This window comes from Convolutriloba macropyga, chromosome 1, assembly GCF_964194025.1.
Source record: "Convolutriloba macropyga chromosome 1, txConMacr16.3, whole genome shotgun sequence".
Classification (NCBI taxonomy): domain Eukaryota; kingdom Metazoa; phylum Xenacoelomorpha; order Acoela; family Convolutidae; genus Convolutriloba; species Convolutriloba macropyga.
The window spans coordinates 4,437,232-4,453,418 of NC_134468.1; the positions used below are offsets into that span (position 1 = coordinate 4,437,232).

The 16,187-nt window shown below is 36.6% G+C and overlaps 1 protein-coding gene across 1 annotated transcript; it reads right to left on the reverse strand.

Moving 5' to 3' along the window:
- Positions 1-10,636: 10,636 nt before the first annotated feature.
- Positions 10,637-15,758, reverse strand: LOC142358679 (uncharacterized). The gene is made up of 9 exons (XM_075410186.1): positions 15,515-15,758; positions 15,170-15,268; positions 14,626-14,922; positions 13,514-13,612; positions 12,881-13,187; positions 12,572-12,630; positions 12,287-12,448; positions 11,335-11,478; positions 10,637-11,058 (listed from the first exon to the last, which is right to left on the reverse strand). Exons 1-9 carry the CDS (start codon positions 15,728-15,730, stop codon positions 10,930-10,932), a joined length of 1,512 nt encoding a protein of 503 aa, XP_075266301.1. The 5' UTR covers positions 15,731-15,758; the 3' UTR covers positions 10,637-10,929.
- Positions 15,759-16,187: the final 429 nt, after the last annotated feature.

The window sequence follows — 16,187 nt, forward strand, 5'->3', positions numbered from 1 at the left end:
TCACTCTACATGACTCTAGTAAATCTTTTGAATTTTAAAAACTTTCGTAAAAATTGTCGATGTTTGATTCCAGTTATCGTATCCGTCATACTTTTTGGCGGCTTCCTTGATTGTCATTAATGATGACAATTCGTATTGAAAAAAGCAGTTGATTGAGCATTTAGTATCTGCTCAGAAACGAAATCTTTTTTGTTCTGGCATGTTTCCTCTCTATTTTGCTGTTTTCCTTCTCGTTGACATTTTTGTTGAGTTTATAAATAAATTGACTTCGAACAATTCAAACTCCAACTGTTTTTCATATCTATGCTTTTGATAAATTTAATGTCGTTTATCGAGTAAACAAATTTTGCCTATATTTCAAAAACCTAACATTTCAATTCACTATTGATGAAGATTTCGTCTTTCTGTCCATAACGAAAACAACTCAGAGGTCTGAAAGGCCCTCTTTAAAGCATATCGTCTTCGTTTTGACTTTTCTTCTTCGTGGAATATGGTTCAACCAAATTTGATATTTTTAGAGTTTGAATTTAGATTTGATGCTCATATATTAATACTTTCGTTCTCGGAGTGGTAAAACCAAAAATACAGCATAAGTACCATTTTTCAAGGTTTATACAACTGCCTATATCCAATAATACCTATACATGCTATTTAATTCCTTAGTTTTACCAAAACACCCTTTAGGGAAGTTGCAAGAAAAATTCGTTCACATTGATGTGAGCCACAATAAAAAAATAGGAAAATCAGTGTAAAAAATTGTTTTTCCAGTATTTTGCATTTCTGAAACAAAGTGTTACCACGAATACTTCCAAATGAAAACGGTTTCATTGAATACATGTGACGTGCAGCCGCTGTTTCCATGATTTTCGGGTTCCTTTTCGATTATGGCGATAAAACATGAAAACAATATTCTCACTTCTACAGTCACATTTACCAATGTTTTTAACGAAAACGTTTTGCTGAGCAAATCAGAGAGCGTGAATAATTGTTAACTTTGAATCAGAATTCATAGTTTAAGTGCAACTAAGTATTTCGTAATTGAAGGTTCCTCGGGTTTTCCGGTTCCTCTGAAAAAGCCGTTTTCGCTGTTTTTTTTTTTGTTTCATATTTCAGCTAAATAACTTTCGTAGCTTTTTCAGTAATAAAACATAGTTTTAGTTGCTTCAGAGCATCAGCGCTCCACTATTGATCAGGTTGAATTTGACAGCGCCTATAAGCTTTTTTTAAAAAACTGCTAACTTTTACAAAAATTCTTGCGGTTAATTATATTTTTCGTACTCTTTATTCAACATTTGTTATACATTTCGTACAATTATTCAAAGGAATGTTCCATTGCCGCATTGTTTTGAATGTTGTGGGTTTGAATTCACAAATAATAATAAAAACAATTACTCTGGAAACACATGAAATTCAGTTTTTCACTCTTACCCGCACTTGTTTCTCTTTGTTACTTTTTTAATGAAAGCTTTATTAAAAGACTTGGATAAATGCGTTAAAAATCGACGCTTCGTTTGATTCATGTCGAATTATGTGACAATTATGTCGAGCAGCTTTTGATTATAACCTGAATTTGATAACGCGAATTTCTGAAAAATTGAGCAAATCGAGTTTTTTTGCGAGTTGTTTCTCTTACTTTGTCATTTCAGTCTATTTTTAAAACGGGGATGTTTTTTAGGAAACGCAGTTCCAATGGCTTCTGATCAGTGTTGAGTTCAACCACATTTTTGGTAATAGTTTACTTCATCATAACAAGCTATTATTAAAAGGTGGTACGTGTTTTCTTAGGATGCTCAGTTTCAGTTACCTGCAAAAACCAAAGAGTAGCTAAGAGAAGCAATTGAGTCTAAAGGCTGACAATACTGATTTTGCAAAAGTGATCCGTTTACTCTGCCCTTAATTGCTGATATTAAAAATTGGTATTTATTACCTCAAAATGTATTTTTACTTTTCCAAAAACCTCTGAAATTGGTGTCTATTCCTTGATCGTCCGTTTAAGTGAAGGTGGATCTAGCTGTTCCAAAGCACAGATGCGCACGCCTCCTATCTTTTTGAAAGAATTATACAACCGAAATTGCAAAAGACTAATGTTGACCTGCTAGATATAAACACTTTTTTAATATACAACAACCATGGTCTACATTGTGCTTCAAATCTTGGCCATGATGAGTTGAGATCAACTAAACGCTTGAATTTTAAATGGCTGCCCAATCTAGATTTGGCTCATTAAACTGTAACAACCGAAAATTGTAAACAATCAGAAAGTTCAACCACTAAGTATTGAAATAGCGGAATAATTCTCAAATGCAGCAAGTCATCAGAACCCAAAACTAGGACAAAAAGATTGTAACTCAATAACCATGTTCAGCAATTTCATAATTCGACCTTGTTATAAAAATATCCCTTGTTATAAAAACTACCAGGACTACAGAAAGGGAAATTATATTTAGATTTCAAACTATTTTAAAATGAAATTCAGCTGCGAAGTTTTGGAATTTACCAAAAAATTTACTCTCTGGCGCTTCTTGTCGCGTTATTGAATGCTTGCATAATAATCGAGGACGATGAGGAATTGAAACAAATAGACTCCGGAAACGAACCGAACCTTAGAAATATCTTAAAGTTAAAACTAAAACTAAGAAACAACTGAACATCGACGAACCTTGATCGAAAAGGCAGGCTCCACCTGTAAAAGCCCAATAGGAAAACTCTACTCACCTTCAGTTGGTTAACACCATGTTGAGACCATCAATAGCCTCGCTATCGATTCGCCGGAAATTAACAAAAACACATCTAATACGACTAAAAATATATTTCTAATCTAAAGGCTTCGTGACAAAATATGTTGTCCTATTCACCTGTATTACTTTTTAAAGCACATTAGAGTTGAGACCGTAGAGGAATTATGAAAAAAAGTCAGTGACCGTAAACTGGAGAAAAACTTAATCGCCATATTAAAAATATTACATAAATCGCCATATTACATAAAACGGTTTACAAAATGAAAAACATTACTTCTCAGCATTGCAAATTGTGCACACAGGAAGAAAACGATGACAACTTCAGCACTTACATTAACACCAAAATGGAACATTAAAACCTTGCCACACCTGGCACCGATTTCATATTCTTGCTCAATGGCAAGGTGCCTTGATGTCATGAGTGATCTAAGAAGTACGATTACATTGCATGCATAAAATTAGAAACACTAGAAGGCTCACTATTGTACGATGGCACAATGTTCCGCCCCCGCTCAGCCACAATATTGTCTCAATTGTCCATCAATTGAAGCACAGATAGACTGTCTCTAAAGAAGTAGTTCAATTTTTTTAAACTTTGATAGAATCTTAAAACACATACAACTAAAAAAAAGAGATGATACAAAAAAAATATTTTTTAATTCACTAGAATAAACACTCCGAAAAACAGAAAGATACATCAAGTCAAATCTAATGAATCTTCTCGTATAGAAATTATTTTTACCAAAAAAGCTCAGAAGTAAACAAAACGACCTCCGCACTCACTTAGAAATCTAAATTAAGAATGCAAAACCCTCAAATTCAAATAGAGGATACCCAGGCTGAATTAAAAAAGAGGTAAGTCAGAAAGGTTGCTCTTGAAATTTGGATATCAATTAAATAAACAATAATATAGTGAAAAAAAACATAGCTGGCAAATTGCCAGAAAATAGCCGCAATAGCTTCGTAGATCTGCAGTCTCAAAAAAAAACAGTAAAAAAGACAGACCAAAAAAATTCGTCTTTTAATTGAAGCCTGATGTTATATTTTGATTTAAAATCTGCATAAGTTTTTGCTGCCTCTATTAGCTGCTCTCAAATAACCTTCATTTAGAGTGACAAAAACCCTTTTGACCTTTTCTCTTTGAATTAAAGTAAATAAAAGTCAATTTCAAAGTGAGGAAGTCATTTTTGAGAGTGAGGTAAGTCAAGTGTGACCAAAAATTTAATCACGCGAATGAATAAAAAAACTCGCTCCACTAAGAGGAAAAAATGACGTCACACACTCACTTCAGTTGAAATCGCATGAACGAATGAATAAAGAGCAGATTTGAAGTGGTTTGAAGTCATATGGTCGTAACAAAAATCGCGACGACGAAAAAAACCAAGAGAAGGCCCAATTATAGCCCCAGCTATCGCTGTGCGGCTATTAATCATAAGATCCTGGATAAAACTCCAATTTCCTTGAAAAAATTATGTGCTAACCACAAATTCTAAAAAATTAAACCACGGAGAGCTGAAATATAGGATTAAGTATGAATCAGCTACGACATCTTGCTAATGAGATGAAACTATGAGCCGACAATACAATATATAAAGGCAAAACATCAATTTTTTTCGGTAAAGGCGTAAATTAAAAATCAATTATTGTCCGCCAATTGAAAGAGATATTTAGATCCAGATATGCACATTTTCTAACAACGAAAACCTCAGACCTTATAATCCAATTGTCTATCTTAAAAATATCCTTAAAAATATACAAGGCATTAACATTAGTCATCCTTAAGCGTCTCCGAAGTCACTGCTAAATTCAGTAAAATCTTTCATTACTCAGACTGTAAAAAAGCTAAAAAAAACATCTAAAGCAAAAACTCAAAAAATTAAATTATTTTCACTGAAACAAATATTTTTCAAGTAGTAAATAACATTAACGCTTTTAGAAAGCAATTCAGTAGATTTATTAGAACTCATTAGAACATCATCATACAGACCTTGCAGTTTTGGGTGTTAGTAACAATGTTAAAAAAATGAAAAAAAAACGCGTGATGAAAACGCGTACCGTCAAGTCAAAAAAATCAATTGTTGCCCACAAAAAATTCAGACAAAACCAGCTATTCACCATTAAAAAAATGGCATTTGCTAGACCCATTACTTCATACTTTGTAATTAAAACTTAAAAATGATTTGATTCTTAAAAAAAGGACATAGGTTTAAAAAAGGGGCAAAAATTATTCAGATAGGTTTTCTTCATTTCACTAGAACAAACACTAGAACGGATGGAGCAACCGATTATAAAACAAATGGAATGCAACATAAAATTTTATTTAAAAAAGTATACAAATGATTTTCCCAAACAATAGAAATTCGAAATCAAAAACCATCCTTTTCAACTAAAGTTTAAACTCTAAAAACTCTTAAGTAACAATTTCAATATTACTCAACTTAGTTGTCCTCTCATTATTTTTAATTTACGAGACCAACTTACATATATAATTGAGTGCAAAAAAATCAAACAGGTCACCCACAAGCTAGATAATCATAGGCTAAAATGCGAGAAAAGTATTTCAGGTTTCGCTGTGGCGCCTTTTAAACACTTTTCCTCGCAATTAAACCTCAAATCACATACACCCATATATTCCAAAATAGGGAAAAACAAAACTTCTGAGTAAAACTCGAATTTCGTTCAAAAAATAAGGTTAGAAATTGAAAACCAAATAAACTCACAGAAAATTTCGAATAGTAAAATTTTAAGATCAAGCACACACGTTTGAGTATGAAGCAGCTTGAACTGCTAGTTGACGAGAATAATTTACAAATAAACAAAATTAATATTGAGGGGAACATTTTTTCCATGACCAGTTATTATTTTTGAAATCTATTTTATAGAAAACTTCGTTGTTAAAATCCACATGTAGAAGAATCAATTATGCTTCTTTAAAAAGAAAATTTTTCATTTAAGATATCAGAATTATCGAAAGATCCATTTATAAACAGTTATATAAACCAAAAAAGATCAAATGAACCACATTATACGAAACTCTTCAATTGTATACAAAATTAAATTGCGTTATTTTAAAATTTAAATCTATTATTAGTAAATGAAAGTGAGATTTATATCGATATGACTTACTTCTGCCATACAAAGTCATTTATAAACGAGATAGCGGTGCAATACAAAAAAAAATAACAAACGTTCAGAACTCAAAATTCACTTATTTCTTAGTGTACAGTAAAAAAATACACAAGCTATGCACTCTAGCAATTAATTACTCCACTTCAATTCACTACTAAAATCAATGAGATCCTTCATAAATCAGAATGAGACAAAACTACAGAAGAAAAACATAAACTAGAAAACAAACTATAAAAAAACATAGTAAGAACATGGTAAGCATTTAATACATTTTCACAAAAACAAATAGTTTCAGCATGATGAATGCGAAAAACTAAAAACGTTTAACATTATTTCCGTTCATTTAGTCTTCACGAGACTCCTTTTATTGAGACCTGCTAGTTATGTGACTCGGTAATATTACAACAAAGAACAAGACAATTAGAAAAATATATTTTAATGAAATCTTACGGTGTCAAGTCAACAAAATTGTTAGTTGCAGCAGAACAATTCAGACAACAGCATGTATTTACCATTAAAACACGTGCATCGCACTTATAAAACTGTGCCAGAAAATCACTAGAAAAACCAAAATAGACGTCAAGTGGCCGCAGAGAGTATAAATAAAAAAAATGGCTCTAAACCAAAAAAATCTAGATCCAAATTCATACGTGTTGTCATTTAAAAAAAAAACGTGAGACAAAAATAGCCTCGATATCTCTTCAGGGTTACTCAAGCTCTTAAAAAAATGAAAATGTTAAACTTTTCTCACGCTGCGCTGGACGGCCTTTCTGGTGATACCACTCACAACTCTACAATATATCGATCGTCAAAAATTTACTGAAAAAACCAGTTGATCATGTAGTTGAGCGAGAAAACCAGAAAACTCGTTTACATCGAGCATACCTAGTACACCTTTACAGGTATATTTTTATACGTACTTCATTTACGTTTAGACTTCACTTTAGTTCTCCAATTTTGTTTGTGATCCAAATGCATCTTCTGTTATGCGCGAAAAAAAATTAACAAGGAAGAAGTATTCTAGACACTTCAAAAAAAACTTTACTGAAAGCACCTTTTCGGGTTAGCAAAATGAGCACTGATGACTTCCAAACACGAAATTTTTGTTCCCCTATTTTTGTTCTCACAAAAAGTGTTTTCAAAATACCTTCCTTCGAGGGAAAATCATTTGGTTCCCCAATCTCTATGTTTTGCCGTTTGTAAAAACGTTTACTCGCAAATTAACGGCAAAGTGTAAAAAAAGTTCGTGGACTTTTTTAAATTTCACTACCCTATGGCACGGCCCACAAAAATGTCCTCATACCTTCGATAAAGAACAAATCCAAACGAATTTTGATGACAAAAACTCCATCAAATCGCCAATAATGGATTTGTTTCACTTCATTCTGGGACCGTTCAAAAGTAAATTGACACACAGAAATCACAATACAGAAAAGTGAGGGACAGGTTGTGGGGCGTAAGGGTACGTGAGGTTATGGCAGAGACCGCGGGTGACGCACAGTTTGCTCTATAAGTGCCGAGGGTTATATATGCTGGTTCAGGTGTCAAGCGGATATGGGTTGGTTGATCAGAACGTTAGGTTAACGAAAAGGTAAGCAGCAAGTGGGAGGCAAAACTACCAAATTTACAATTTCCCTTCGTACATTACGTTCTGTTTCCTCGGCCGCCTCTGTGAATTATACACTACACCAAAGCAAGTCCAAATGAGAGAGATAGAAACTGTTCAAAAACTCAGTTGTTCGATTGGTTCACCCATTTAAAAAAAATCACTCCCCAAAAAATAATTAATGCCTCATTCGAGGGCCGATGATACCTGCTATTAGTGAGACTAAATAAGTCATCATAGCATCAGACAAAATCTAAATAAAAAAAATTGGTTTGCATTTCACCAGAAAAGATGTACGACCTGGCTTTATTGAGAATATTTACCATGTAGACAAAAATAAAAAAGGCTAAGTTTTAAGGCTAATAAAAAAAGGCAAAGGCAATTGAAATCATTGAAGGAGCTCACTTAAAACTTCATAGGAAACCATTCAGTTAATTGATTATGCAGATTGTCTTACAATTCCAAAAGAACAAACAGTCAAAAATCAAAAAGTCCATTATTGTGAGAAAACTGTGTCCAATGCTTTAAAATCATAATCTATTCACAAAAAACATTCAATATGAGCAATTGCGTCTTCTTTCAAAACCAAAAAATAAGTGAATTTTCATTTATATCATAATGAGTCAAGACAGAAAAAAGAATACAAAAACTGGAAAATGTCGCAAAAATAAGTTTTGAAGTCGTAGCTTCAAAGCCAAAAATCATTACTCAAAGGACAAAACAGTCATGTACACTATATTCCAACTCACCTGATGTGATATCTCGGTTTGCTAAGACAACGCTATAAGGTGACAGAAGTAAGACAAAAGGCAAATTTGAAAACCTAATTTTTTTAAAACAATTTTAAAAAAAAATCGTAAGTAATAACGATATGCTTTCAACTAAAACACAGTAAATAGGTCAACTTGTTTCTGGCAACTGGACATGTCATTACGAAGGCAAACAACTGCCAAAAAAGACGAAAAAAACTCATACTTTTCGCTGAAATTTTAATGTTCATTGGCCTTCATTTGCACGTCAACTTGTTCTGTCAATAATTTAGCTGGGATGAAATGATTCTGTTCTATGAAAAAGGCAGACGCATTTTTAAAACAGTGCCCCATTACAATCGAAATTATTTTTAATTGTTAAAATCCACAATTAGACCAAACTAATACTGGTATTGCTGCTCGTCCAGTAAAAAATATCGCTTCAAATATACCGAAATACCTAAATAGAAAAGGTCAATATATCAAAAACAAAAAAGATTTTTGGATAATTGAGTTAGTGGCAAAAAATCGTTAGGTATCAAATGACAGCATTGAATAGTTTCTTTAATAGCTCCTTCACAGCTAATAAGAACTTTGAATATTTAGACCCTCTCATAAGACAAAGAAAAACAAGTGCTTGCGAAATTCAATTCAAAAATTGCGAAATTCAAAAATTGCGAAAACAGAAGTGAGTCTAACGTTGAAAATTTTAACCCTCTAACTCGTCGGAAAAGCTAAATACAAGAAATCCGTTTTAATTTGATATTCTACGCCTGGCAAGCTATCTAATGATACCACTCAACTCTTGACGATAAATATCTTGATCGACGAAAACTGACTGCACAAAAAACACAAAGTTGAGCATATAGCTCCACCTCAACTAAAATGAACAAAAGTCAAATTACTAAAGCGAGCGAAAGAACACGCTAGAAGACGGCAAACAGGCATAAGCTTTACATAAGATGTTAACAATTTTGCTCGAAATTTCTATTGAGAGCAATTGAACATCGACACAAAAACTGCGAGAAGCCCAGCAGTCAGTGCAGAATGAATTTAATAACCTGAAATAATCTGAGAAAATTATGTAATCAAAACCCTAAAATTTATCTTCACAATCGGTACTTCAAAGTGAAACTGAAAAGAATCTAAAACCCCGGGAATCTGTAAACATTGGTAATTTAATTCTGCACCAAAATCTTAGCTGCTTGGAACACCCATGCAATATACAAAACAGATCCAGCTATCAGCGCAATGTGCTATCTATACTCGGAACAAGGAAGTTTGATAAATCCAAAATCACCCACCCTGCTTCTATAACAGCAATCGCCAGTTCAAAATTACCAATCATAACCATAACTGATTATGTACCAAAAACATGAACACAGGTAGCACAAATATTCAAGGCACACCACAGATAACAGACCCATTATGTCCATGAGGAGAAATAACTCAGCTTCAGCTCCAGTCTGAAAGCATCCGGTCGTTTGAAAAATTCAAGGATATCAGTAACCCGCAATTCAAGCGGTTTAGAAACGGACATCAGGCACAAATTGAAGCGCTGGAATACACCGATCAAAATACTCGTGTTCATCATCCAAAGCGTGACCAATTACTCGGAAGAACATTCGATGCAGTCGAACAACAATCTACTAAAGATCAATAGCCTCAGTTATCCCAATCCGTTTTAAACTGCACGCACATCAATCCGACAATTACAGGAATATTACAAACCGTCACACGCAACCTTCCCTTAAGACAGTCGAGAGGTTGGCTTTGGTTAAAGCGAGCTCACGCTTCAGTCGCGCCACACATTTTTCACTCGAATCGGTATTTAGAACTAACAACTCAACTACTGCAAAATTGAAAATTTAACTCAAAACTTTCATTTCATGAAGACAACTGGAATACGCCCTCCGGTTCTACAATTCGACGCTGAAGCTGAGGCGAGTTTGCCAACCGGAAAATGAAGCACCACGAGACGTTTAGTAACCTTCATAACTTTCACTTCCAGTTAAAATTTAGTCCGGCAAAACCTCAAACAACCTTTGAAAAGCTAGAAAGTTTTAAAAATTTGGCCTTGACAAACCCACCTACAGCCGCACGCACTCCGAACATGACGTTACGCTCAGCAAAAGCTCGCACTGCTTCTTTACGAGCGATCAAAGTTGGTAATCAAGTGGTACTGCCTTAAAAAAATTAGGAGCGCTATAATGTCCGCCTGGAATTGCTGACGCGGCTATAACACAAACGATTAATTTTTTAGATTTACACCTCATTGGCTCTATCTCGAAGCACACCACACCGTTATGGAGAAGTAGCAATTATCTCACATTAATTCGAAATAGATGTCATTGCAAATTTCGCCCAAAGAAATCCTGACCAACTTTCGATCCAGTTCTATTTAAAAATGCCGATTTAAATAATTGACTTGAATTAAAAATGATAAAAGCTTCAGTTCGTTTTTTTGTTATGTTACAGCATTATACTGACCTTTGATTTCCACTTCAGATTATGTATTCAACTGCAAAATAAGAGCTAAAATCTAAAAGAATTCTTTCCATTTCACTACTAGCTAGCTAACAGCACTGATGTAATATGTTTCTCGAATAGTTACAGCAGAATAATTTAAAATATGCACCAAAAACATCAAAATCATGAAAATATGCTGCTTTGCTATCAAAGAATAATCGAACCAATCAATCAATCATCAGTGCTCAGCATCGAGTAGCTTGTCGACGTGTCCTTGGAGAGACTTGTATGTCCTCTCGTCCATTTTGTCCCCGTTGTTCAAGTCCATCACTTTAATTACCACCATGTTCATCAGCAGTTGCGATACCTACACGTGCACAATTTAGGTTTAAAAACTAAGACCGTTTAATATTCCCCGGGCAGCAAAAAATTTTCCATTTGTTACAGTACAATGATAGGAAGGATTCCAATGGAAAAGAAAGCCTCACAGTACAAATTTCTATATACCATTCCAAGTTATCTTGACAGCCTTTTTGATTATCCAAGATATGCAATATAGCAACGGCTTTCCATAAGAATCAAGGCATCCGATTATATTCTCAAACGCTTCCTTGAGCACATAGAATCGGGATAAGTGGAGCACCTGTGGGTCCTGGTTCTGGGAGTTGATAGCTGAGGAGCTGAATCTGAGGCCGATCAGCTTCTTGCCTTGCTCACTCGCATACTGCATCTGTTTGCATAGGGCTCTCGACCTCAAGTACGCAGGAGTCAGACACACTATCATCAGCTAAACACGCGATAGTTAATAGTGTGAGGTCAATGATAGTTGCTCAAACTAAATCGTAAGCTACCGTTATAAATTAGTAAGAAACATAACTGACTAACGTCGTGCGAATTGCTCTCAAACGATCGGCGAGCGGTTGGCTTCGTCAGTTCGTCAGTAGCGGCCACCGGGGGGGGGACCGGGGGGCCGATGGGGGTGCAACAGCTTTTTTTTTGGGGGGGGGGGGGTCTTCAACTCGTAAGAACCGCCCTTCACACCTAAATGTAAGTCTCCAAAACGGTTTCTGTCAATCACCTACTTGGAGACTAGTGAGCTGAAAGGCTCCAAAAAGAGCACTTAATGCCCGCTGGCTGTTTATCCCATTTTTGAGGACAACGTCAAATGGGTCAGACAAAAAATCGGTCAAGCGAAAAAACCAACAGGAGTAATAATTGCTAAACTTCGTTTGAGAGCATTAAAAATTTCGGAGTACGTCATTTTTGAGAGTGATATTAAGTCAGTGTGACAAAAGAACATAGCTTGCAGATTGCCAGAAAATAGCCGCAATAGCTTCGTAGATCTGCAGTCCCGATCAAAAATTTTAATGAGATGTTATACTCTGATTAGGAATGTTTGTTCTGTTCAACTTGACAAAACCGAGAAGGCGAAGAAACCTCGGCTTTCTCTTTGTGGCTATTTAACTTGATAGCAAACATTTAACTTGATAGCAAACATTTAACTTGTTAGCAAACATTCTTAAAGAAACAATCAGCCACAGATGAAATCACAATTCCAGTCCCTGTTATTTGCCTAATAAGGTAGTGAAGCGTACCTTGCAATTCTGGATAGCAAGTTCAATCTGCTCATTGATCTTGTCTCCCGCAGTGATGTACTTCTTGTCAAACCACACTCTGTAGTTCTTCTCCAGACAGTCACACAGGGACGACACATTTGCCCTGTTTTGGTAGTCATACGACAGGAAAACATCCGTCTCCTGAAAAAAAGTGGCAATTAAATAAATAAGCAATATTTACGGATCACCGAGTGCTAAGCACTTGCAACTTCATCTTGGATATGATCCAAGTTTCTGGGATTGTGATTACTCCCGATGACTAACCACTGGGTCGTTGATTGACAGGTTCCTCATTCCATCACTGGCGTCAGTCACTGCTGTCGCTGAAACAATTGGTAAAACCTCACCATTTCGAAGAAAACTATTGCAAGTAACGTTTTCCTGAGTATCTTAGCTTATTTCGCTGGAATAAAAGACACGATTTATATCTTCATACTTTCCATTTCACAGGTTCAAATAGCCTTTATTGATTAGCATAGCATTTTTACCATGAACCAGGTTAGAACGTTAATTTGTGAATTTCTTTCGTCGACCTCATTAAGATACGAAATAGTGTTAACTTAACGTCCTTACTTTGATTTCTCTGGGACATGATTTTCTGTTCGAGCTTTTCTATCTTAGTGATGAGCGCCGGATCCAAATTTGAGTCTCTGGCCATCTGGAGGGGTGTCTTCCCTTTGGCCTTGATAGTGACATCTGGAGCTGGACTGGCATTCAACAGTCGGTGAGCAGCATCCAACTTCTTCCTCTTGACAGCCAAATGCAGGGGAGTGTTCTCTGCCTGGGTCTGGGCATTGATGCTGGCTTTCTCTCGCAACAAGTACTCTAGCACCTCTGGGTGGTTGGTGTCTGCTGCCTCGTGCAGAGGAGTCCACATGTCCTGAAATAAAAAATTGTTAACATACAAAAAGAACCTTCCGAAAAAAGCTAAGCCGTGCACATTGCAATTTCTCTAAATCCTAGCAAGGTAATGTCTGATTAAAATGGAAAGGTGGACGATTCGACTATTGGCATTTCCGATCTTTTCCGTTCCCCCCCCCACCCCCCGCCCCAGCTTAGTGGGTGCATATTTGCAACCCCCAGACGCACGTGCTATATTTTATAATTTACTATGTAATGACACGTGCTCTGTAATTGGGGGTGCATAACGTACTGGGGGGTTACAAACGGGAGATCCGGCATTTCTCAATACAGAGGCATTCTTACGGGAGTCCGGACGTCTTTGTCGAATCCATTGGTGATGAGGAACTGCAGAACTTCTTTGCTGCCATCTCTCGCAGCCAGGTGCATTGCCGTACTTCCTTTCTGAAATTCAGGACAACTTCTATCAGGGCAAATTTCTTTCAAAATAAAAGATACCGATAAAGGTCACCGATATTTCTTTCTCAAATGTCAACTACGTCAATTCATGTCATCAAAGCATTTACAGCTATCCTGTCGGGCGATAGCTGAAACGACTGGCGCGGGGTAGATTCGCTAGTACCTAGCGGCTGCTCACGGAGGGTAGCTGGATCTATTGTTTCTGCCCCCAGCTTAGTAGGCCCTATACGCCCCTATACACAGGCTATTATTTTCCAGCTAACGTGCCATATAACATGTAATTGGGGACATAACACCGGAGCCGAAACAATAGATCCAGATAGCTTCAGCTTCTTTGAAAGGGCACGATTGGGGTCTGAAGGCGGTAAGTGTTGCGGGTGCAATGAGCGAAATAAAGGGTTTAAAACTCTGAACACAGCCCTTCACGTTTCATGTTACCCCATCACCAATCACAGTTTCAATGGATCACATACGTGTAGGAACATACTTTGCAAAAAAATTAACACCCCCCCATAATGTACGTACAGCACCCGCCTCAATTTATAGCGTTTCCCATGTGAAATTGCGACAAGCTAATGTCAAAATTCAGGACATCGCTCAAAGGTCAAAGCTCAATTTAAATGTAAAATTCAGGAATTGGACCAAGGGAAAGATCGTTGGCATTCAATGACCACATTGATGCTCAATTGCATGTGTTGGCGGTTTTCGAACGTTCGATTATTTCAGCTTTATAGGATAGACTAACATGATAGGGTACTACAATGGAAAAGGGAAGACCCAAAAATTCATTCATTTAAGATCGCAGGAATGCCCCAAAATGTCCATCGGTCAAACTTTTAATTAAGTTTGACCTGAATATAAATTCTATAGCACTCCTCAGGAATTTTTCCCAGCACTTGAATGCAAGCTTCCTTCTTTCAGGGCAGTAATTCCCTCGGGTCACTTAGATTTATGTTCTATACACTTGGATGGCAGTCAAGGGAATTCAGCATCTTCACCTTGGTAGTTTTGTAGATGTTAGCGCCTCTGGATGCGAGCTCCTTTATGACATACAAGTGCCCATTTGTACATGCTCTCAATAAAGGAGTGAATCCATCCACATTCTCCGCATCCTTCTCTGCCCCGTGTTCCAACAGAATCTTCACTATCTCCAGGTTACCTTTCTCGCACGCAGCATGCAACGGTGTGTTTCCCTTCTCGTTGATAGTGTTCACTTTTGCATTCTGCCTCAGAAGGAAGTTGACCATTTCGATCTTGTTATTGTCACATGACTCGTGCAGAACAGTCCAGCAATCCTAAACAAATCAAGCCTGACTCCTACTTTTATGAAAAACAATCTTGTGATTCTGTTGAGATGCAACTCTCATTCCAATAAAGAACCAATTTAAATTTGTGGTTGACGAAGAATACCAAATTCTTCCTAAAAACTGCCATTCAATAGCTTTGTCCGCTTTTATGAACGACTCTTTTTTACTTCAAAATGTTTGCTATCTTGACTTGTAAGGTCACATTTCTGAAGAGTGATCAGAAAGCAGTATATACCGTTGTTCGACTGTCAATACTGGCTCCATAGTCAATCAGTAGCTTCACAATCTCAACATGTCCCGCTCGTCCTCCCACGTGTATAGGCATGCTCCCTTTCTAAAAGGAAACAAGCCGAAAATACTAGCATTTTTTGAGACATTTGATAGAGCGCCACCGTAACATCCGTTAGTATTAGCAAAAATCTTTAACTCAAAATTTAAATTGTCGCATAATTGCCCAAGTCAGAGCAAATATTGGGACTTTGATGTCTGATTGATCTTTCAATTACTTCGAACTTCTAAGTAACTTTCGAGATCACATCGTTCCTAGATGCACAATCGTCATTAAGTATGAAGTACCCACCTTAGTGACTCCATTAACCGACGCCCCATTATCCAACAGGTACCTGGCCACCCTCACTTGTCCACCAACACAGGCCTTGTGCAACAGGGTGAATCCGTCATCATTCTTCGCATTTGGCTCTCCTCCTTTCGAAATGTAATCCTGGATCTTCTCGAAGTCACCGGACTTTGCAGCAGTCCAAGGATCGGAAGCCATCTCGGACGCGTTCTCAGGCATGTTAAAACTGAAATTTGTAATAACTGATAACATACTACCCTGATAGGGCACACTCCATCTTCAGGACAGTGGCAAAGTACAGTTAAGTTGCAACAGATTGTTTGCAGCACCAGCAGCAGTAGTACAATTCAGATAACATCATGTTTGGCACCTTGCTACTAACCAGTAGCAGTGTTTAACCCCCCCCCCCAATGAAAATTTGGTTTTGGACATTTGCAGCTTATTGCAATCCACGCCACCATACAATTATCGATGCTTTTTGAGGTAGCTCATCTGAGTGCCATAGCTCCGGCACTAAATTTGTACGAGAGCAGATGCATCAATGCAGAACAAAAAGTTACCTGAACGGTCAAGTTTTCTTAGCATTTACGATGCTTTCGTGTAACTATTTGCTTCATCCATTTGGTAAATAACTCAAGTGAACTGGATCTTCAGCTAGAAATCATAGTTTTACGCG

Coding starts and splice junctions, on each gene's coding strand:
- LOC142358679 (XM_075410186.1), bottom strand. CDS start 15,730: ATGCCTGAGAACGCGTCCGAGATGGCTTCCGATCCTTGGACTGCTGCA. Junction 15,269..15,514: donor CGGTTAATGGAGTCACTAAG/GTGGGTACTTCA, acceptor GTTTCCTTTTAG/AAAGGGAGCATGCCTATACA. Junction 14,923..15,169: donor GTATTGACAGTCGAACAACG/GTATATACTGCT, acceptor TGATTTGTTTAG/GATTGCTGGACTGTTCTGCA.